Source organism: Pelodiscus sinensis, chromosome 3 (assembly GCF_049634645.1).
Source record: "Pelodiscus sinensis isolate JC-2024 chromosome 3, ASM4963464v1, whole genome shotgun sequence".
In the NCBI taxonomy this organism is placed as follows: Eukaryota; Metazoa; Chordata; order Testudines; family Trionychidae; genus Pelodiscus; species Pelodiscus sinensis.
The window spans coordinates 107,637,749-107,661,670 of NC_134713.1; the positions used below are offsets into that span (position 1 = coordinate 107,637,749).

The 23,922-nt window shown below is 44.9% G+C and overlaps 1 protein-coding gene across 4 annotated transcripts in view; it reads left to right on the plus strand.

Moving 5' to 3' along the window:
- The first annotated feature begins 4,843 nt into the window (after nucleotides 1-4,843).
- Nucleotides 4,844-23,922, plus strand: part of CCDC170 (coiled-coil domain containing 170) — a 78,188-nt gene continuing 59,109 nt past the window's right edge. Inside the window, exons 1-4 of one of the 4 annotated variants that reach the window (XM_075924442.1) lie at nucleotides 4,846-5,588; nucleotides 7,783-7,886; nucleotides 14,423-14,499; nucleotides 19,284-19,311. In XM_075924442.1, the coding sequence (XP_075780557.1) occupies nucleotides 14,438-14,499; nucleotides 19,284-19,311 (90 nt within the window). In that variant the 5' untranslated portion in view covers nucleotides 4,846-5,588; nucleotides 7,783-7,886; nucleotides 14,423-14,437. Of the gene's footprint in view, nucleotides 5,589-7,782; nucleotides 7,887-14,422; nucleotides 14,500-19,283; nucleotides 19,312-23,922 lie in introns of all 4 variants that reach the window. The other 3 variants (XM_075924444.1, XM_075924443.1, XM_075924441.1) reach the window with 3 other exon arrangements.

Genomic DNA, 23,922 nt, shown 5'->3' on the forward strand with positions numbered 1-23,922 from the left:
CAGCTGAACAGTGAAGCATTGTGGTCCCAAATTTGCAGGTTAACTAAGAAAAGATTAGGGGCAAGTCTACGCTGGCAAGTTACTGCACAGTAAATCAGCCCCCAGCACTGTAATTTCCATGGTGTCCACACTGCCAAGGCACATGATAAACCACCTCTGTGAGAAGCATAGAGCTTGCTACACTCTGAATCATAGAATAATAGGACTGGAAGGGACCTCGAGAGGTCATCGAGTCCAGCCCCCCGCCCTCAAGGCAGGACCAAGCTCCGTCTACACCATCCCTGACAGATGTCTATCTAACCTGTTCTTAAATATCTCCAGAAAGGGAGATTCCACCACCTCCCTTGGCAATTTATTCCAATGTTTGACCACCCTGACAGGAATTTTTTCCTAATGTCCAATCTAAACCTCCCCTGCTGCACTTTAAGCCCATTACTCCTTGTCCTGTCCTTGGAAACCAAGAGGAACAAATTTTCTCCTTCCTCCTTGTGACACCCTTTTAGATATTTGAAAACCGCTATCATGTCCCCCCTTAATCTTCTTTTTTCCAAACTAAACAAGCCCAGTTCATGAAGCCTGGCTTCATAGGTCATGTTCTCTAAACCTTTAATCATTCTTGTCGCTCTTCTCTGTACCCTTTCCAATTTCTCCACATCTTTCTTGAAATGTGGCGCCCAGAACTGGACACAGTACTCCAGCTGAGGCCTAACTAGTGCAGAGTAGAGCGGCAGAATGACTTCACGAGTTTTGCTTACAACACACCTGTTGATACAACCTAGAATCATATTTGCTTTTTTTTGCAAAAGCATCACACTGTTGACTCATATTCAACTTGTGGTCCACTATGACCCCTAGATCCCTTTCCGCCATGCTCCTTCCTAGACAGTCGCTTCCCATCTTGTATGTATGGAACTGATTGTTCCTTCCTAAGTGGAGCACTTTGCATTTCTCTTTATTAAACCTCATCCTGTTTACCTCTGACCATTTCTCTAACTTGCTAAGGTCATTTTGAATTATGTCCCTATCCTCCAAAGAAGTTGCAACCCCACCCAGTTTGGTATCATCTGCAAACTTAATAAGCGTACTCTCTATCCCAATATCTACGTCATTGATGAAGATATTGAACAGTACGGGTCCCAAAACAGACCCTTGCGGAACTCCACTTGTTATCCCTTTCCAGCAGGATTTAGCACCGTTAACAACAACTCTCTGACTACGGTTATCCAGCCAATTATGCACCCACCTTATCGTGGCCCTATCTAAGTTATATTTGCCTAGTTGATCAATAAGAATATCATGCGAGACCGTATCAAATGCCTTACTAAAGTCTAGGTATATGACATCCACTGCTTCTCCCTTATCCACAAGGCTCGTTATCCTATCAAAGAAAGCTATCAGATTAGTTTGGCATGACTTGTTCTTCACAAACCCATGCTGGCTATTCCCTATCACTTTATTACCTTCCAAGTGTTTGCATGTGATTTCCTTAATTACCTGCTCCATTATCTTCCCTGGGACAGACGTTAAACTGACTGGTCTGTAGTTTCCTGGGTTGTTCTTATTCCCCTTTTTATAGATGGGCACAATATTTGCCCTTTTCCAGTCTTCTGGAATCTCCCGTCTGCCATGATTTTTCAAAAATCATAGCTAAAGGCTCAGATACCTCCTCTATCAGCTCCTTGAGTATCCTAGGATGCATTTCATCAGGACCTGGTGACTTGCTGACATCTAACTTTCCTAAGTGATTTTTAACTTGTTCTTTCTGTATCCTATCTTCTAAACTTACCCTCTCTCTGCTTGTATTCACTACGTTAGGCACACCTCCAGACTTCTCGGTGAAGACTGAAACAAAGAAGTCATTGAGCATCTCTGCCATTTCCAAGTTTCCTGCTACTGCTTCTCCCTCCTCACTAAGCAGTGAGGATATGAATAGCCGCTATGGTGCCAGTGAGGACACCATGTTGTACTACTGCGTCTAGCACCCTTCCCACAATGCTTGTTTTGGCCTCTCTGGTCTCCTGTTTGAACTCTACTGCCCTGCTCAGGTGATCAACCAGACTAAGACCTAACTCAGCATCCATAGGGGCTTGCAGTCAGGAGCTATTTTGTATCCCAAAGGGGGCGAGCCAATTGCTGTCCTAGGAGGCCATGGATGCTGCAGTTAAGTTGGGTTGGGAAGCACTTAAGCAATTGCCAGGGATGGAAGGATTACAGAAAGGAGGCTTAGTTCTGTGTGATGTTCTAACAGCAGAGGGTTCAGATGGTGAATAGATCATCTTGGTAATCTGCCTCACAGACCTCATTGAAAGCTTCATGCAGCTGATGTGCCACCTTTCTCCTCAGATTAGCTGGCAAAGCAAATGTGGTATTTGACCCAGAAGGCTGCCATTCCTCACCACTGTACCATCAGTAGGGGGAAGGGACTATTGTTGTGCAAAGACAAGCCACGTATGGTCTCAGACGGATCCTGCAGTTAAGTAAAAGAGCTTCTTTGCTTCCCTGCTCACCCTAAGCAGTGAAATGTCTTCGACGATGAACATGGCCTGCAGAAATTGGTAGGGATATGATGGTGTAAATGTGTAAACTGTTAACCAATGAGCCTATGCTCATCAGTTCCTGGTTACTTACAGTTCCCGCTTCTGCTCTTCCCCCCCACCCCACTGCCTGTGTATCAGAGGTAACAGCTGTGGGGAGGGCAGGCAGGGGCCTGTGCTTGTGGGGAGCTGGCTTTTAAGCAGGCTGTCCACAGACCCCGGCTCCTGTGGAGCCCCCTACACCTTGCACATAAATGTCTACTCACATAAACACTTTTTAACATCCCTAGAAATGAGTGGTAATTACTAAAACTTTTGTCCCCCACCCCACCCCACAGTGGTCTCCCTAAATCACACTTGTGTGGTCATGTGCAAATGAAAACCTCTTCTCCCTAGCAACCTACTGGAGCACACCAAGGGATTTCACTGCGAGTATGCTGCAAGGATTTCCCCTGCTGCCACTACAGAAGTGCCTGCGACATGGCGGTCTTGAACATGCTGTGATAAGAAAATCCTGCATTTATGCTGTAAAAGCACTGGAGGCCAAAAAAGCAACTGTCAGATCATTTAGCCTAGTGGTTCTCCAAGTGCGGTGTGTGGACCACTAGTGGTCCATGGCTACCTCCCAGGTGGTCTGCGGCAGGAGCTCGCTCCTCCTCCCCCATGCAGAGGGGAGCATGTGCTGCTTCTGCAGCCTTGTGGTTGGCGTGCAGCCGTGAGGCTGAAGTATCAGCTTCAGCCAGCAGACAGGGAGGTGAAGAAAGTAAACTCAACCTTCCTTGCCCATGCGGGCTGTGGAGCTACACGTGCAGGAGCACTGCTGCCATAGTAAGAGTGGCACATCCCTCGGTTGGCCCCGTGGGGTAGGTTGCAGGTAGGACTGTGTGGGGCTGGGGTGAGCTCATGTGGTATGTGTGCAGCCAGTGTCCCCCCCTTCCCCAGCAGCAGGTTGAGCGTGCTGTGCCCAGCAGCAGTGGGAGGACGCGATGCTGGCACTGAGGACCCTGCACATGCAGGAGGCAGGTGGAGGCTCAGGGCCCTTTGGGTCTTTGCACCCACTCTGTGAGGAGGGGCCAAGCCACCTTGGTGCCTGCTCCCTAGGGCATCATGGACTGCAGTGCTCACACCCTGGGGTCACCTACCTGCCCATCCCTGCCTTGCTGCACACCACACCCAGCCTTCCTGCCCATGCCCCCTCCATTTTCCTGACCCCTTACGCCACCTCGACTCCAGCCCTATTCCTAGGGACAGGCTACCCCCCATCACTCTGAACCCCCTCAGCCCTCTAGCATTAGCCCCAGGCACTCCCTACCCCCATCTCCCTGCTCAGATACTCTACTCCTAGTCCGCTTCTGCATCCTCCCTCCTGCCAGACTACACTCCCCCTCCTCCCCCACCTCAGCTCCAGCATACACTTGCTCCTTGAACCCTCCCTTGCTCCTGCTTGCTCCTCCTGGCTAGACACCCTACTCCTAGCTTCTTTACCCTACCTCCCACCCAGAGTTTGCTCCCCACCCCCTTCTGCACCCCATCTCCCTCCCAGATCCTGCACCCCATCCCTATTCTACTTGCTGGCAGCCCTGTCCCACATATTGACCCTCTCATTTTTGTCCCCACCCGAGAGCCTAAGGGGGTCCATAAAATCCATGAACACTGGAACCCCAGAAAAGTAAATCTGGGCTATGGGAAGCCCTGAACCTCAGTCCCCTCGCCCTGTGGGGCTGGAGCATCAGAGGAGTGAGGTGTCTCAGTTGGGGGCTACATCAGTGAGAGTTGGGGGTTTGGGAAAATTCTTTTGCTTCTCACTTGTGTGGCCCTGTGACGTAGTGGGGGTACTTGCTGGGCTGTGGTGACCTCTGCTGTCTGGAGCAAGACCCAGCAGGGAAAACCTCACTATGCAAAGGTAATGCCAAACTTGTTGAACCAGACACCCCTCATGGAGAGGAACAAAGGAAGGTGGAATGCTGCCCTAGCTGGGGGGCAGAGCTGGAAGAGGGTTAGTTAGTTGCTGTCTGAGAGCATGGAGGAGAGCCTAGGGAAAGGGGCTGGAGTTTAGGGGCCCAGGCTCTCCCATCTCAAGGGGGCCTGAGGCACCCTAGCCCAGCTCTGTGACCAGACTACATCTGTGCTGTATCCTGGAGAGGCAATAAACTCCCTCTATTCCACCGGCTGGTGCAGTCTGTTTGTGCCATTTCAGGGTGCAGAAGACGGGGGAACCCCAACGTGCCGTCACAGGCCCCCAACTGATTTTTCTGCGGGTCAGTGCAGTAGCCCTACATGAGAAAGGTTCCCCACCCTTTCCCTAAAGAAAACATTGAAACCTTTTGTGTTGGACATAAATATTGTATTTAAAATGAAGTCTCATAAACTCATGTTAAAATTCTTAAATTTAATGTAAACAGATTAAATTAAACCAGCCTCCCTAGCTGCACCACTAGCATCATCATGTAATTAAGGGTGAGTTTCCACGAGCAACTCCTGGTGGTCTGGGGGAAGGTTTACATTGAGCCAGGTGGGGTAGGGGACAAAAAGTTGCAGAACTACCGCTCTAGCCTGACCAGGGCTGCACCTCACAGGCCTGCCACGCCGAGAGCCGGCCCCTGGCCTGAGACCCCATCGCAAGGGCACCGCTAGCTGGGGAAGGGGGGCCCAGGGCGGTGCATAGCGGGGAGCTGCAGCCTCTGTGCCCCTCGCGGCACCCAGAGCAGGGAGGGATGGAATCCGCGCGACCCCCCTTCTCCCGGCCACGCCAACAAGGCAACGCGATCTGGACTGTTATCGCGAGAGCTGAAGAGCCTCTGCCTTTCTCTCTCTCTCTCCCCCCCCCCCCATGTACGCGTCGCCATGGCGACCGCGCCCTGGTAACACTGGAAGCTAAGGGCGCGAGCGGCGGGGGAGGTTCGAATGGCCACGTGCCGCAGCAGCCCCCCGGGGAACATGAGCAGCTCCAGTCCCAGTAGCAGCGACGCCAGCGCTCGGCTCATTGACGTGACCAGCAACGCGGCGCTGCTGCTCGCCCCCTGCGCCGAGGCTGCAGCCTGCCCCGCCGCTAAGGTACCGAGCCGCGGCCCGGCTTGCTCTGCCTGCGGGGCGGAGCCGGGCTTGGGTACAGCCTCCCCCCGGTCCCTAGCAGGCTGCTCTTCTGTGCGCTCAGCTGCCCCCCTGCAGCCCAGCGTCGGGATCTCACTGCTCCGCGGGGTCCTAGGGCTGGGCAGGGGAACTGCCGCCTAGTTCCCGGGTGCCGCAGAGCCCCGGTGCCTGACCTTCCCGCCAGCGTGGCAGCTAGTTCCAGGGTCGGCTCCTTCCTGGGCCGGAACGAGGAGTTTATGCACCGCTGTGGGCACGCTCCTTTATTGCGAGTCAGAAGACACGTTCCCGAAGCGTAACAGCAGTGCAAGGCATCACTGGGTCCAGGGAACTCAGCGGGCTGTGACCGAAGGCTGGGGCCAGGGGACCTGGAGGTAGCCAGTTGCTCTGCTGCCAGTCAGGGCTCTGCAACTACTTTGGCACAAGATTTAACGATTTTTAGTTTCCTTAATGAGAAAATAAGTGTCAAAGTGACCAGGCGACAAGCGACTTCTATTGCCAATTGCAGTGACACTTGAAGAAAGAAGGCACCAGTATGTATAGTCACAAACTCCTTCACAAGCAGCTCAGTGTTAATAATATCCATCCCATGCACTTCTTACTACATTGTTTTGCACGCAGAGTCAAAGTCAGTCACATTCTAGGACTTTTTGGTCTAAGAGTACTATAATCGCTGGCAAGGAAAAGAAGTTCGTGGAGGCTATTATTTTGCTAAAGTCCCGCTCACTTTGGAGATAGCCTCCAGTTAGCCAAGGCTTGATTTTATACAAAAACTGCTGCTCTGCAGTAGGTAGCTCTCCCTGTGATTCAGGGAAAGATAAATGGGAGAGGAAGATTAATCAGGGAGGAGAGCTGTGGTGATAGAAAGTGGTGTGGAATATAAAATAAGGTTATGTGCTACAATAAGCTCTGTGCTTCCAGGGATTGTGAAGCCTTTATTACAGGATCCAGGGTGGAGATAGCTTGATTTCTCCCCTCTTCTCCTTCCCTTGGCTTGTCTTGGAGTTAGATGTTCAGCTGTTTTTGGAAATCAAACACTGGGGGAAAGGGGTTCAGCTAGTGATTTTTGGTTTTAAATTTACTTTCTTGACTCCCTGTAGCACCCAGCTCAGCTCAGCCAAATGCCCTCTTCACCCTGATTGAGGGCTCTCCCTTTCACTAACCTGTTGACTCAAATCCAGGCTGCCAAGAAAGGGAGCCTCAGCTGAAATTAACCAACCCCTCCCAACCTCATTTTTCAATTCACCTCATACAAGCTTTGTTGTGCCAATCTCTTTAGTGCAGCTTACAAATATAGGGGTTTTGGGTTACATAACTGCACAGGAGAGCAAAACAATGTAAGTTTATTCAGTCCTACTTCTTATTCAACCAATTGCTGAGGAAAATAAGTTTGTTTACATTTAAGGGAGATAATGCTGCTGGCTTCTTACATTCTTTACAATGTCACCTGTGAGAACAAGCATTTGCATGGCACTTTAGTAGCTGGCATCACAAAATATTTACAGGCCAGATGCACTAAAGATTCTTATATCTCTTCATGCTTTAGCCACCATTCCAAAGGAAATGTGTCCATGCTGATGACACTTATTTAAAAAATGCATTAATTAAATTTGTGAGTGAACGAACTCCTTGGGGAAGAGCTGACTGTCTCTTGCTCTCTTTTACCTGCATTTGGCCATATATTTCATGGTATAGCAGTCTTGGATGATGACCCATCATGTGTTTTTCACTTTAAGAATATTTTCACTGAAGATTTGAGAAAATGCTAATAAGGTACCAATGTGAGATTTCTGAAGATACTTGACCCAAGGTTTAAGAATCTGAAGTGCCTTCCAAAATCTGAGAGGGCTGAGGTACCTTTCAGAAGTCTTAAAAGAGCAACTTTCCAGTGTGGAAACTACAGAACTCAAACCACCAAAATAATTAAATAAATCCAGCCTTCTGCTGCTGCTAACTGCCTCAGATGATGAAAATGAACATATGCTGGTCCATGATGCTTTGGCTTGTTACTGAGCAGAACTTGTCATCAGAATGGATGTATGCCCTCTGGAATGGTGGTTGAAGCATGAAGGAACACATGAATCTTTAGTATATCTGGCATATAAATATTTTGTGGTACTGGCTACAACAGTACTATCTGAATGTATGTTCTCACTTTCAGATGACACTGTAAACAAGAAGCAGGCAGCATTGTTTCCTGCAAATGTAAACAAACTTTTTGTCTAAGCAACTGGCTGACCAAGAAGTAGGACAGTAGATTTGAAGGTACTACAATTTTACATTGTTTTGGTTTTGAATGTAGTTTTTTTTTTTGTCTAGTCAGTACTTGGTCCTGCCAGTCCTAGTATTCTATGATTTGTAAATTTAACTTTCATGATAAAGAGATTGCATTACTGTATCTTTATTAGGTGAATTTAAAATATTATTTCTTTTGTTGTTTACAGTGCAAGTATTTGTTATAAAAGTAAGCAGAAAGTGAGCATTGTCTGTTTTGTATTGTCTTGTAATTGAAATAAATATTAATGAATATTAGAAAACATCCAAAATTATGCACTATTCTTTAACAGCATGATTAATTATGATTAATTGTGTGATAAAAATAATCATGATTAATGTATTTAATTGCTTGACAGCCCATATATATATCTGAAAATGTTTAGTAATGTTTTTGACTCCTTTCAAGTGCATGCATAGCTATATCTAGTAACTTTTCAAAGTTTGGTGACTTCCTGCTATGCAGAGTTGGCAACACTGCACAGGCCTGCTGCCAGTTGTTAAATCTCAGGAGGCAACTTCCAGTCTTGCAGAGTTCATTATAACAATCTAATTAGAGCTCCCCTGCTGCTGAGGCATGGGGTGTCCTGAAAAGTTATATTGGCATAATTGTGTTGGTCAGCAATATGAAAAAAACCTTGCCAACAGACCCTCCAGTGTAGATGCAGTTATGGTGCCAGAATAATGCATCCATCTACATAATATCTCTTGGAGAGGTAATGTTCCTACAGTGACAGAAAACCTCCTTTCAGTAGTGTAGATAGTGCCTATGTTGCAGGACTGTGCTGGTATAGCTGTGCCAGTATAGTCTCCATAGGTAAATGTAGTCTGAATCGCAGGTGGTGCACCAGAGGAAACTGCTGCTTCTCATTATGTGGAGGCATGTGCTGGGAATGGAATTGATGGCAAAACTCCAGGCTAATTTTGGCCTCTGTTATCTACTGGTTACTGGTCCTCAGCCTCACTGTAGGGCCCCAATAAGCATCCCAACCTCCTCATCCCCATTTTAACTAATTCTTTACTAATCCAGCACCTTTTACCACATGGTATTTACTTAAACTTTTAAAATAATCCTGCACCCCTCCAGAAATAATAAAAAAGGCATCAATTTGCATTTCATTGTAATTTTATATTTCTTTTTTTTTGTATATTTGCAACTCTGGTACCCAAGTTTTAACCGTTTCTCTACTAAGGATGAGTATACAGGCAGTCCCCGAGTTACGCGGATCCGACTTATGTCGGATCCGCAGTTACGAACGGGGTTCCTCTCCCTGGTCTCCAGCAGACCAGGGAGAGGAAGCAAAGTGGGGGAACACGTGGGCAGCGGACAGGGCTCCGAGGCTTGGCTCTGCTTTGCCCCCCCTCCCCCTGGTCTGCAGACCAGGGGAAGGGGGGGGGGCAAAGCAGAGCCAAGCCGCCTAGCGCCCGGCCAGCTGACAGCCCAGAGCGTCTGGGCTGTCAGCTGATCGCGCGCTCTGCGGCTTGGCTCTGTTTTGCCCCCCCCCCCCCCCCGGTCTGCAGACCAGGGGGATGGGGGGGGGCAAAGCAGAGCCAAGCCCCGGAGCGCCCGGCCAGCTGACAGCCCAGACGCGTCTGGGCTGGCAGCTGGCAGCGTGCTCCGCGGCTTGGCTCTGCTTTGCCCCCCCCCCCCATCCCCCTGGTCTGCAGACCAGGAGGATGGGGGGGGGGGGCAAAGCAGAGCAAAGCCGCGGAGCACGTGGGCAGCGGACAGCCACGGCGCGTCTGGGCTGTCTCGCTGCCCCCGTGCTCCGTGGCTTTGCTCCAGACACCTGTGGTACAGCAGCTGGGGCGCTGCCAGTTGGTCCCATAGCGCCGCTCTGGGCGCTACTGGACCAACCGGGCAGCACCCCAGCTGTTCTGCCCCAGGCGTCCTGATTCAGCCACTGCTGGTCAGATTCAGCAGCGGCTGAATCAGGACGCCTGGGCCAGAGCAGCTGGGGTGCTGCTGGGTTGGTCCAGTAGCGCCGAGGAGCAGTGGCGCTACTGGACCAATCCAGCAGCACCCCAGTTGCACTGCCCCAGGCGTCCCCAAGTCAGCCGCTGCTGAAACTGACCAGTGGCTGACTACAGGAAGCCCCTGCCCCGGAGTTCCTGGAATCAGCCGCTGATCAGTTTCAGCAGCAGCTGACTTGGGGATGCCTGGGGTTCTTAAGTTGAATCTGTATGTAAGTCAGAACTGGCGTCCAGATTCAGCCGCTGTTGAAACTGATCAGTTTCAGCAGCGGCTGAATCTGGACGCCAGTTCTGACTTGCATACAGATTCAACTTAAGAACAAACCTACAGTCCCTATCTTGTACGTAACCCAGGGACTGCCTGTACTCTTTGTAGAGTGACCGTATATCCCAAGGGGAAACGGGACACGCTTGAGACCTTATTCCCACAAAAGGTAGGCAGATAGGTCTGGTCCTCTGACCCCTCTTCAGCTTTTCCACCCCTGTTCCAAGCCTTTCCTCTTCCCCCTACTGTTCAGGGCTGGTATTGCCACTCTTCTCTATATCCCCCATTCTTCCGCATCCCACCTTTTGGTCTTGCCATCACGATCAATTAGCAAGAACAAATGCTCTCTTTCAACAGAAAAGTTGTGATGGCTGGGATGGGACTTAAAAAAAAGACTGTCCCAGCCATACCGGGATATATGGTCATCACCCTAGTATACTCACTCTCAGTTGAAGACCTGCCTATCTGTTTATTGTCTACACCACCTCTGAAAACCATTCCCGATACTGACTCTCATGATGTGTGCTGCCATTAATGCCACCAATTTCAAGGAGTGGCTTTTTGGCCTTTGGAAACTCTGTGGATTATAAGAGGTGCAACAACAAATGCATATCTAGATGATTTCCTATAGAAAAAAAGGTAAGATAGATAGATTGAAGATCTTCTATACATACTTCTAATAAGAACATAAGAACAGCCATACTGGGTCAGACCAAAGGTCCATCTAGCCCAGTATCCTGTCTTCTGACAGTGGCCAACACCGGTGCCCCAGAGAGGGTGGACCGAAGACAATGATCAAGCAATTTGTCTCCTGCCATCCTTCTCCAGCCTTGACAACAGAGGCCAGGGACTATCCATAGTGATATTATGGAACATGTTGATTCATTTAAGATTTTTACTTCATTTGATTCTACATTATCTTTCACATGCTGTATCATACGTGGTAACTACAGTGTCTTCTTTTCCACTGGGATTTTACTGCAGGGTTGATAATGAGTGTTATGTATCATGTGACAAAACACACCCTTTTTAGCAGTGAAGGTAGTCTTAGACAAGAATATGCAATCCAGCTCACTTAACTGCGGACAGAAACCCTTCAGCTGTGTCTAGACTGGCAAGTTTTTCCGGAAAATCATTTGCTTTTCCGGAAAAACTTGCCAGCTGTCTACACTGGCCGCTTGAATTTCCGGAAAAGCACTGACGATCTCATGTAAAATCATCCGTGCTTTTCCGGAAAAACTATGCTGCTCCCATTTGGGCAAAAGTCTTTTTCCGAAAGACTTTTGTGCAAAAGGGCCAGTGTAGACAGCATAGTACTGTTTTCCGCAAAAAAGCCCCTATCGTGAAAAAGGCGATCGGGCCTTTTTTTGCGGAAAACCGCGTCTAGATTGGCCACGGGCGCTTTTCCGCAAAAAGTGCTTTTGTGGAAAAGCGTCCTGCCAATCTAGACGTGCTTTTCCGAAAATGCTTTTAACGGAAAACTTTTCAGTTAAAAGCATTTTCGGAAATTCATGCCAGTGTAGACGTAGCCTTCCTGTTTTAATGACTCTCTGATGTAGTGATTCTCAGATTGTGTTCCATAACATAAGAAGGTCCACAGATCCTTGGGAGTTTCAAAGTTCATATTTTTGTGTGTAGAGTTTCTTTGCCTCTTTTGGAATTCATCCCTTTTTCTACATATAGCTAAACCAACATTTCTAGAGTCATCTTATATTTTAAAACTGGAGATAAAAATACTTTTGAAGAATTATTTTTTTCCTGTTGGAAGCCTTCAGATTGAGTCACACATCAGAAATAATAATAATAATTAATAATAAAAAAAAAAACCAAAAAAACCCTCAGGTGAAGATGCTCCTGAAGCCAGTGACAGAGGATATACAAACTTAGTGAAAAAGGCGAATCTATTATTTTAACAACAACAAAATTAGAAATTAGAACAGCCTGCAGGGAGGTAAGATATGCAGTTTTAATTGTAATTAATGTGTTTGAGAGGGGATATGAATTTTGGGAAAGTTTGGGCAGGTAGCTCAAGAAATTCTAGTCTAATGCCTTACATCTGATGTTTCCAAGCCAAAATGGCTAATTTCTAACTACCTGCAAGTTGTCCTATTGATCTGTTTTCGGACTGATATTCAGAGAGGAAAAAAGGTAGCTGTTTTATTTAATTGCTTGTCTCTGTGGAGGATGACTGATATTAATTTTAATACTGCCAAACAGGGTTGCCAGGTGTCCGGTTTTCTACCGGACAGTCTGGTATTGCACCGTCTGTCCAGTAGAAAAATTCAGAAAACACCGGACATCTGCAATGTCCGGTATTTTGTGAATTTCCGGCTGGGCGTGGGAGGGAAGCCTGGCGGAGGCGGGAGAGCAACTGGGCGGCGGGCTGCGATTGGCTTTGGGAGCCCTGTGGTTGCGTGCAAAAGCCGGGCGGCGGGGCGGGGCAGGAGCTGGGACTCCCAACCATTCCGCCCGCCTGGCTTCTGCACGCAACCAGAGGCTCCCAGAACAGATTGCGGCCCTGCCTCCCAGCTGGGAGTCTCTGGCTCCGAGCAGAAGCCAGGCTGGGGGAGTGACTCCCAGCCCTGCCTCAGCCCCACCCCTGCCTGGTTTCTGCTGGCAAGTAAAGGGAACGCCTGCCGGGGGCGCGGCCGGAAGGACTCTGGCTGCGGCTAGTGGCTGAATTCCCCCCCACCACCAGGTCTGCTTCCCGCCCCCCCATCCTGCCCCACGGCCCCCCAACCCTCCTCTAGCTCTGCTTCCCGCCCCCATCCCAGCCAGCCCCGCCCCCCTCCCGGCCAGTTCTCCCCCCTCCTCCTCCCTGGACAAGCGTGTCCATTTTTTTAGCAGGGTCTACCTGGCAACCCTACTGCCAAATGCAACTACAAGTTCCCTTTTTTGTTTCAGTTTTTAGTTTCACTTAATCAATTTGTCAGTTTTAGCAGCTGCATTGCTTCATGTATTACAAAGCAGTAGAGATTTGGTTCAATGATTTAAATAAAGTCTGAGTGATCATTAAAACTTAATCTTTACAAATTCAAGGACAATTGTTTTTCTTGTTCAATGTTGCTAAAGTGAGTATCTTCAGTGTGCTAGGAATTTGCTTATGTTATCCAAGGCTTTCCTTCATTCCTTCATTCTTTATCTTTCTTCCAACTCATTCCTTTGAAACTGTGGTATGATGGCTTTGATGTGAAGTTAAAAGGTGATGCTCAAGTATATTGCTTGGAAATGAAACCACTTGTCTGTTAAAAACAAAAACATAGTTAATAAAGTCCACTTTAACAATACTTTATTCAGCAGGAAAAACAGCCATTAGTAGAATGAGTAATTGAGTATTATCTCATTCTTGCTAACAGTGGGATGTGATTTTTTTTTAAATAGTGCACTAAATTATTTTCTTGATCAGCTTAGAATTTTTATTTTTCAACATTCCAAAGTACATTGTCAATTTCAATTTGTTAGAAAACAGTTTTCAGTAGTGTGAGCTTTTAACCTTTTAGAATTGATAGTAAAAACTAAATATAAAAAAACCCCATGAGCTGAAGCTAGGTGACTTCTAAATGAACAAAATACTTAGCTCTGCATACCTGTAAAGGTAATTATGTGTAATAATTATGAATGATCAGAGCTAGTGGAGAATTATGGGATGTGACACTTAAAATTTGTCTGCTGTACAAGACAACTAGGTATTCATAAGTATATATTTGTTCAGCGTAATACAAGATATAAAAAACAATATAAAGAGAATATTAGTATAGAATATAGGCATTGTTTAAATGTCCATCACCTTTGCAGTCTCTCCTCTCTTTACAAATCTCTCATTGCAACCAATTTATTCTACAAAGCCTTATACTTTTGTCCAACCAATCCACAGATAAAAAAAGTGAAACTGCGTGTGAACAAGTGGCAATTTTCTGAGCAGTCAATTGCTTTTGCTTCATCTTATTCTTCCCACTCTTTGTCTGGTGGTAGCAGCATCGATGGAACAGGAACTCCATTTCCATATTTATGTGTAAAGCATTTATGATGTGTTGATCTCAAAATAATTACAAATCATACAATTTTCAGCTTTTCCATGGCATTTATTTCACAAAACCATTGATGCAGAGCAGCAGGGGAGGGGGGTTCATTTCCCCATTTTTTTCTTTTTTACTTCATCCCTTAATTAATCAAGTCTTTATCAGAATATGTAAGTAGTTGTTATAAAAACTGAAATACTAATATTTTCATAAAAACATCAGTTATCCCAAGACAATTAACCATGCTAAACAGTATTTATTACATTTAGATCCAAGACCAACTCATGCTAATGAAGAGGAAAGTGGAAGAGAGAGAGAATTTAACTGCTAGTTGTAGGATTAGACGGTAAGAATATTATTTTGGTTGCCACTTTACTTTCTTTTGAGCTTTTACTTAAGTTTGTTATTAAATAAACAACAGTGGAGAATAACAGTGTTATCTTTCTAATAACATCTTTTAATGACTATTGGATAAGACTTACAAGAGAAATACAGAAAATGCAGAAGTAATTAGTTTTATTCACCTAGGCTATTGTTTTTAGGTTATGATTGTTTCATAGACTTATAGAAGATTAGGGTTGGAAGAGACCTCAGGAGTTCACTTAGTCTAATACACTGTTCAAAGCAGGACAAACCCCAACTAAATCAGAAAAAGATATAGTAATGTTTGAACAAGTTCAGAGAAGCACATAAAAAAAATAAGGCATTACAAGCCAAAAGTTATATCTGTTTGGAAAGGAGAAGACTACCTGGGTAGGTGAACTTCATTGTGATGATGAATAACAGTGAAAAGTGATCTGACATTGTATTTAACCTTTTTACCTAATGTGAAAATAAAGGGGACAAAACTGAAATGCAGTAATTGTAAAATAAACAGGAGAAAATATTAATGTATACAGAAGATCGCACAGAAATCAGAAGGTGAAATATCTCATGACTTTAAACCAATAAATGTGGGTTTTTTGGGGAAAAAAAATCTCGTAATTTTTTTGAGGCTCCTGATTTTTGAATGCCTGGGGTTGGCAAATCTTTGATCAGTCTATGCAACTGATGGTTTAAGAAAAGTATTAGCTATGTTGGTCCCAGGATATTAGACAAGGTGAGTGAGGTAATATCTTTTATTTGGCCAACTTTTTAATGTGGATAAATGTAAAGTAATGAACATTGGAAAAATAACCTCAACTATACATACAATATTATGGAGGCTAATTTAGCTACAGTTGATCAGAAAAGACATCTTGGAGTCATTGTGGATAGTTCTCTGAAGATGTCCATGCAGTGTGCAGCGACAGTCAAAAAAGCAAACAGGATGTGAGGAATAATTAAAAAAGGGATAGAGAATAAGATGGAGAATATCTTATAGCCTTTATATAAATCCATGGTACGCCCGCATTTTGATACTGTGTACAGATGTGGTCTCCTCATCTCAAAAAAGATATACAGTAGAGTCCCTATCATCCGACCTAAACGGGACCGACACATGGTCGGATTACCGAATATGTCGGATGATACGGACTCTACTGTAGAGAGCAACAGAACAGCTGATGCTGCTCCTGCTGGGATGAAGCGTCCCCGGCAGAGCAGCATCAGCTGTTCCCTTGCTCTCTAGGAGAAGCTGCTATCGTTCCTGCCGGGGCCGCTTTATCCCCGGCAGGAGTGACAGCAGCTGCTCCTAGAGAGTGACAGGACAGCAAGCGGGGCCGTTCTCCCAGCCTGTGCTGTATCTGACCCTGCAGCTCCCGGGGACCTTGTCCCCGGGAGCTGCAGGTTCGGATAAAGCGGAATGTCGGATTACCGGGTGTCGGTTAATCCGGACTCCACTGTACTGGCATTAGAAAAGGTTCAGAGAAGGGCAACTAAAATGATTAGGGGTTTGGAACGGGTCCCATATGAGGAGAGATTAAAGAGACTAGGACTTTTCATCTTGGAAAAGAGGAGACTAAGGTGGGATATGATAGAGGTCTATAAAATCATGAGTAGTGTGGAGAAAGTGAATAAGGAAAAGCTATTTACTTGTTCCCATAATATAAGAACTAGGGGCCACCAAATGAAATTAACGGGCAGCAGGTTTAAAACAAATAAAAGGAAATTCTTCTTCACACAGCTCATAGTCAATCTGTGGAACTTCTTGCCTAAGGAGGTTGTGAAGGCTAGGACTATAACAGAGTTTAAAAGAGAACTAGATAAATTCATGGAGGTTAAGCCCATTAATGGCTATTAGCCAGTATGGGTAAGGAATGGTGTCCCTAGCTCCTGTTTGTCAGAGGGTGGAGATGGATGGCAGTTTGGTTCACTCCTTCTGGGACACCTGGCCTTGGCCACTGTTGACAGACAGGATACTGGGCTGGATGGACCCAGTGTGGCCATTTTTCTGTTCTTATGTTCTTTTGGAGGTGAGAGAGACAAGCTTGAAATATATTTTCTCATGCACTTTAGAATTCCTTCCTCCACTGCCTTTGGAAAAGAGGTGCATTCAGCAGTACAAAAATTATCAAGGTCAGGGATTTCTCGAAAGGCAGCATATGTAACCACATACCAGCTGCAGTCAGGTAATACTTAGCTCGTTTTAACAGAGTAGAATCCATTATAAGTACACTGATTAATATTATAAGGGTGTTTCAGTAAGTACTTTTAAAGTAAAGTTTGAGAGGGTCTAGGTGTATTTTACTTTAATCTCAAACATTTCTGAGCCCTTTACACAAGGTAAAATGAACAAAGTTGTGTGAAAGGCTCTAAAAGCTGTGGATTCAGTTCTGGGAGAACTGAATGAGATAGCTAGTGGAACTAGGGAAGACAATGATAGGCTGTTTTCTGGGGTACCCTTTCAAGCCTTAGAGTGTGGGGGAGGCACTGTAGCATGTAGCATTGTCACCCATCAGCAGTCCGGGGCAGGCTGCCATGATTTCCCAAAGCAGTTTAGAATCAGGCTGGTGTAAGAGAGGCTTAAAGCCACATTAACCTACATCTCTCAGAACAGTGGTCGGCAATAACTGTGCCCCAGCTGTTCCTGGGCAATGGGAGCTGCGGGAAGTGGTGTCTGGTCCACGCAACTTCCCGCAGCTCCCATTGGCCAGGATCAGAGTTCCACAGCCAATGGGAGCTCCAAGTGCCTTTGCCTGCAGAGGCGCAGGTAAATAAACCTTGGTGAACCACCACTATCTTATTGCCCTCCTCTGCCTTAGAGCTTTCTAGTTCTGTACCTTCTCTCTTAGGATATATCTACACTGCAAAAAAAGGTGTGTTCTTAACTCAGCTTAGCTGATTCGTATGAACTAGGTCTGGTTAAAATATCAATGAAGACACATGAATTTAGCTTTTAACTTAGAACTCCATTTCAACTCTTGGCTGTCCTACAGGCTACCTCAAGTTAAAAGTCAAATTGCCATCTCTTAGCTGCTATTTTAATCTGTATTACCTGATACAGGGTAGATCATGTAAGTTAAGAGCACAACTTTTTCTTTTTCTTTTTCTTTATTTTTTTATTTTTTTGCAATGCAGACCTATCAGAGAGCTCAAACCCAGACTCTCACCCCCTCCTGTTGACCTAACTCTTCAGAATGAACCCCTTTTTAATGCATTTGTGTCCATTAATAATAATATAATTTAAAAAGAGAAACTGTGAGCACAACTCTTCTTTATTTTGTTAAATATGAATCTGGTATGATGTTGATAGATGGTAAAGCTTTGGGTTTATCAATAATAGTCAACGTTTCCTTCTTTTTTTATTATTTGTTCATTTAATTGTGGCAAAACCCAATGGTTCCAATTAGTCTTGAGACCCAGGGTACTAGGCACTGTACAAATACATAGGCAGATACAGTCCCTGCCTTAAGAACTTGCAATCTAAGAAGACTGAAAACTGTTTAAAGGTGGAGGTAAGGGATGCAACATACAAACAACAGCTTGGTTCAGGTTGACAAGTGTCATGTTCATTCCATGGATTTTATGTTTTGTTTTGTTCATATTTGTGCTAGAGGGTTTAATTTAAGTAGGAAATTGGGTTTAAAAAAAAAAGAGAGGTGAAATCAACGACGTGAGAAGAAGGAGGAGAGTAAAGATCTGAAGGGGTAAGCACTTGAGAGAGATCTTGGAGTCATTGTGGACAATTCTCTAAAAACATCCACTCAATGCGAAGCAGCAGTCTAAAAAGCAAACAAAATGTTATGAATCATTTAAAAAGGAATAGAGAATAAGACATTATATATTGCCTCTTTATAAATCAATGATACGCTCACATCTTGAATACTGCATATAGCTGTGGTTGCCTCATCTCAAAAAAGATAGTGGCATGGAAAAGATTCAGAAAAGAACAACAAAAATGATTAGGGATTTGGAATGGGTGCCATATAAAGAGAGATTAAAAAGACTCGGATTTTTCATCTTAGAAAAGAGGAGACTAAGGGGGAATATGATAGAGATCTATAAAATCATGACTAATGTGGAAAAAGTGAATAAGGGAAAATTATTTACTTGTTCCCATAATATAAGAACTAGGGGTCACCAAATGAAATTAATAGGTAGCAGGTTTAAAACAAAGGGAAGCTTTTCTCCACACAGCACATAGTCAGCCTGTGGAACTCCTTGCCAGAGGATGTTGTGAAGACCAGGTCTTTAACAAGGTTAAAAAAAGAACTAGATGAATTAATGGGAAGTTACGTCCATCAATGGCTATTAGCCAGGATGGGTAAGAATGGTGTCCCTAGCCTCTGTTTGTCAGAGGCTGGAAATGGATGACAGGAGAGGGATCACTTGATGATTACTTGTTGAGTTCCCTCCCTCTGGGGCATCTGGCATTGGCCACTGTTGGAAGACAGGGTACTGGGTCGTATAGACCTTTGGTCTGACCCAGTAAGGCTGTTCTTATGGGGGGAGCTAGAAAAGGTGACTGGACAAAAGTTGGTCATGTAACTGAAGCAGAGATCATAGGCCATGTGAAGAGTCTGTCATGATAGTGGGTAGACAAGGGTCTGAAGGCTGCTCTGGATGCAGTTGGAGAGCTTCTGGTGGCTGGAACCTGTTGATGGAAGTTCAGGAAATAGGTCAGTAGAGCAGATGTATGAGAATTCTCAGATACACTATATTATGATAGCTAGCATTTTTAATTCATTTTTCTCCCATTTGCTTTTTTAGAAACAAAGGAAGAACAGAGGCCCGAAAGGTTAGTGAGTCATTTTTTCTTTCTGTTGTACTAGCAATCAAAATATACTTGTTGCTTTTGACATACAAAAGAAGATGCCATATCTGTTCTGAAGAGCGTACAGTCAAAACAGTGTTGTGGAAAGGGACACAATGTATCAACCTGTCAGTTAGGATGATGATTGACACTTAGCTTATGGAGAGTTTTTTATTGTTTTCTGATAGGGATGATGTTAGGGTTGAAGGACTGTTGTTGGGGTTGAAGTCAGTGTGAAGAATGGTGGGGAGGGTAAAGAAAGATAATAAAAACATAATGAGAAGAGGGTGACAGACAGCTAAAGTATTGCAGTGATATCAAAGGAGAGGAGACTATAACAAGGTGGTATGGCTCTTCTGGTGATCTGCTATCTTTAGGAGGGTTTTGAACCCTTCATAAAACTACTGATGTTCTGCTGACTCACTGTGGGAGGTGCAGCTTGCCAACTCAAGCCTTTATATAAGGAAGATGAAAATAGGTCTTTGTAACAGGAAACTGGAACCTAGATCAGATAAGTCCCTATAGGGAAACCATAGTAACACCTGTAGGCTGAGGTTTACATTTTTCTCGTTGTACTCAGGCACTAAATTAAAAAACCACAGGAAAAGGGTTATATTTAGACTAAAAAGAGTTTTTGTAGCTTCTGATCTGAGTATGATGTGTTGTGTTGTGGAATCCACCAACTTGCACTTGGAATGAAAGGGGGCTGGGATGAAAGATAATATAACAAATGAAATAAATATATATCTGAAGTCCAAGTGACAGTTGAGTGAATGATGATATATGAAGGTTCCTGGCAGCTGCTGTTGTGAATATAAAGGGGTTAGAGGAAAGGTCTCTATTTCCAGTATAATGGGCTTGTTCCCCTGGAACTGGCAGGGAAGGGAGTGCAATGAGAAGTCTCCTTCCCCTCCAGGTATGTGCAGTGCCTACAGGAAACCACTTTTCTTCCTGAGGCCCCTTCCACCTGAGATGGGGCCTCAGGTGGAAGGGGGCGGGGCCTAGGGTGGAAGGGGCCTTGGGAAGAAAGGGGTGGTTTCTTTTTAGGCGCCGTGCACACCTGGTGGGGAAGGAGACTTCTCATGCTTCCCTTTCTGAGGAGGGGGTAGGCGGAGCTGGCCTGTGACCATGAACCTGAATTGGTGAAGTAGCCCCCCTCTGCAAAAATTATTGCCCACCTCTTGGCTGAAGTAGTCTGGATTTGACTGTGGGATAACTCACCTGCTTGTGCAGAGCTTTGGGAAACCTGAATATAGGTGTATGTGTGTAAGTGGTAGGAGGAAAGTGTTTTGCAGAACCTGATGTACTTTTGTAGGCTGGTTCCTGTGTGTGCAAAAGAGACACTTTATTTGCTGCTGTGGTTTCTGTCTTGGTTAGACCATACTTTTAAAGATCACATAAAGGCACTTCAAGCTTGGTTTTGGCATTCTTTTTATGTTCATGTTGAAGATGAAATAGATCTGGCTTGGCCTCTGAGCATTGTGGGGACTTTAAATGCTCCTGGATCATTGCAGCTGTACCCATTGCTTCAACTCATTAGGTCTTACAAAGTATGGTTTATAGGAAGTCAGTCTGACTGAAATAAAGAAGGTTGTAGCCTCTGGGAAAATATTATGATGAGTTAAGAGGTAAAATTATCAGCAAGGGATTTCTACATAGTCCTGAGTGTTACTAGTAGGGCTTTTGATTTTTGTTTTTTGTTTTTAAGTGATAAACAGCTATAAGACAACCCTGATAAGGTAGAGAGGGAAGAAAAGGAAATTTAGATTTTATTCAATAAACACTGAAAAAATGCTGGAAATGGTTGTTTACTGTGCCACGCAGACAAGCTCTTAGATTCAATGTTCTCTGCAGACTGTGGAGAGTGTGATTTCTAAATCACACTAATGTGTTGCTGGATAGCTCTGTTGGCATTCATTAAACATTAAAGACCCCTCTTGTGCTTTAACATAGTGCTCTTTGAACCAGTACTACATTAAAGGGCATTAGGGAACATTACAAAAGAATTACCCATTAAAGTACTATTAAAATAATATGCATTACTCATTATAGTCTATATAGGGAGAGAATCTCAAAATATCCAATTTTTGAATACATTAAACACAATATGAAATTAATATAACCAAAAAAATCACAGAAGCCCTGACTATAAGTTGTACTATCAATATTTACTCTTTCAATAATAAAGTATGTAGTTTTCACTTGTGTACATGTTTTGATTAGTAAACAAAATTATTTAATTACATTAACAGGGTGCTATGCTTCTTTGTATTCTCTATAACATCAAAGTAATGAAAACTCTACACTGTCATTGTAAACATACAGTGTTGTTATCAGACCTATGCTTTTTATAGTTTCCCCAAAACTGTGCCAGGCAGTTGATTGATGACAAACAAGCCTTTCTGTGTTAAAAGACTAAGGCAGCATTGCTCAATCTGTGGGTTTTTAGGGGGTCATAGTATCACAAAGTTTGAGAACCCCTGGACTAAGACATATGTTAAAAAAATGGAAGTTGGGCCAATGAACAAATGTGGCATTGTTTCTTCTAGAGAATTTATTTGTGACTTTCCCCAAGACGCTAATCCTTAGCAGGCTGATATTTTCTAAACTGCTAAAAAATGTGGGTAGGAGAAGAACATGTGTGTGCAGTCACATGGTGATAGAAATTTCAGAGCCATGCAATAAATCATCTGACGAAGTGGGTCCTGAGTTATGTTGACGTTATGTCAACATAACTCGATGGCAGTGTAGAGGCAGGTTTAGTTTTGTCAACAAAAGTCCACTTTTGTCGACAAAACCCTGTAGTCTAGACACACCCTTATAGACTAACAGATGTACTGGAGCATAAGCTTTCGTGGACAAAGACCCACTTCGTCAGATGATTTATTGCATGGCTCTGAAATTTCTGTCATCACCATGTGATATATTCCCTCAGTGACTCTCCCAGGTGGGTAGGCCGAGTGGCGCCGGCAGTTGCTGGCTGAATTCGCCCAGCAGCACAGGGACATCTGCGCAGCAATCCAGGAGGCCATGGCCTTCCCTGGTCCTGTGCCTTTCTTACACCCTCCTTCTCAGCCTGCCCCGCCCCCTCAGACCCCGCTCCCACCCCAGCCCCTGCCATCCCAGACCCAGGTACAGCCCCACCTCCTGCCCAGCCCCCTACTGTCCTAGCCCGCACATGCAGCCAGGTGCAAGAAGGCCGCTGTAGCCAAAGTGCCAGGGGCTCTTCCTCCAGGCAGCCACCTCAGCCCTGAGCCTCCCTCCCCGCTTCCAAGTTGACATTCCCCCTTCCCACCTGGGAGAGTCACTGAGGGAAGCACTTTAGTTTGTTTACAAACACTTTATTTGGTTTGAACAGAAGAGTTTTATATTGTCTCTGAACAAAAGAGTATTTTATTTTCTCTGAACAAAAGATTTTTATATGTTAATTTTTCAACAAAGGAACAGTGCAATAAACAGTTCAAATGTTTTCACCAACCCCTGTCTCTTTTCTCAGTGTGCGAATGGGTTTTGGGAAGGAAGGCACCGGGGGCATGGAGCAATCCCCCACAGTTGGAAGGCCCTGGGGAAACTCATTGGCCTCCATGGGAGAATTGCTCCCTCAGGGCTTCTCGAATGCACAAGCCTAGCTGGTGGGCTTGCCGGATGGCAGCTGTCTGGGGCTGCTCAAAGTGTCCCCCCTCCATATCAGCCCGTGTCCCCCATGCAGGGAGGAAAGCCTCCCCTTTCCTCTCCACCAGGTTGTGCAGCACACAGTATGCTGCAACCACATTGGGGATGTCATATTCCCCCATGTCCAGCCGCGTGAGAAGGCACCTAAACCTGCCCTTCAGACGGTCAAAGATGCACTCCACCTGGAGGCGAGCCCTATTGAGGCGGGAGTTGAGACAATGTCCTTTCTGGTTGAAGTGGCAAGAAACTGTTTTTTCTTTGTGATCCTGTCTAATATCTGTTTTGTGGGCATTGATCCTTTGGCGAAGTGTCTGAGACCTTGTCTCAACGACTTAATTACCTGCATCCCGCTTAAGCCTTTTAAGACTGCACTTGAAAGAGAATCCTCTGAACTGTCATTCATGCTAAAATTCGACACTTTACACCTGAGTCTCAACAAAGGATCTAGTTATCTTACCCATTACAAAGATAGCTTCCCCAATTATCACCTCTAATATCATTAGCTCACAGACATTTACCTTCCCCTCCACCCCCTTCTGTTCTGAAATTTGATTTGTCCTTTTCATATGTGTTCATTTTTTTAATTGTATCCTTTGGTATATATGATTGTGACAATTTTCTTCCACTATTTGATCTGAGGAAATGGGTCTGGCCCAAAAAAGCTCATCATCTAATAAACCATCTTGTTAGTCTTTAAAGTGCTACATAGTCCTGTTTTTTGTTTCAGCTACACCAGACTAACATGGCTACATTTCTATCATGATTTAATATTGTTTCAGTCTACAATTACTACAAAATATGGGCTTTCTAGTGGGACGCAGACCCTGGAGTAGACCTAAATTGAAGGCTTGGGTTTTATGTCACTCTTTTCTCAATTAAATAAACTCTTTTACTTAAGCTAGTTAGGCTTCCTGTGAGCGGTAC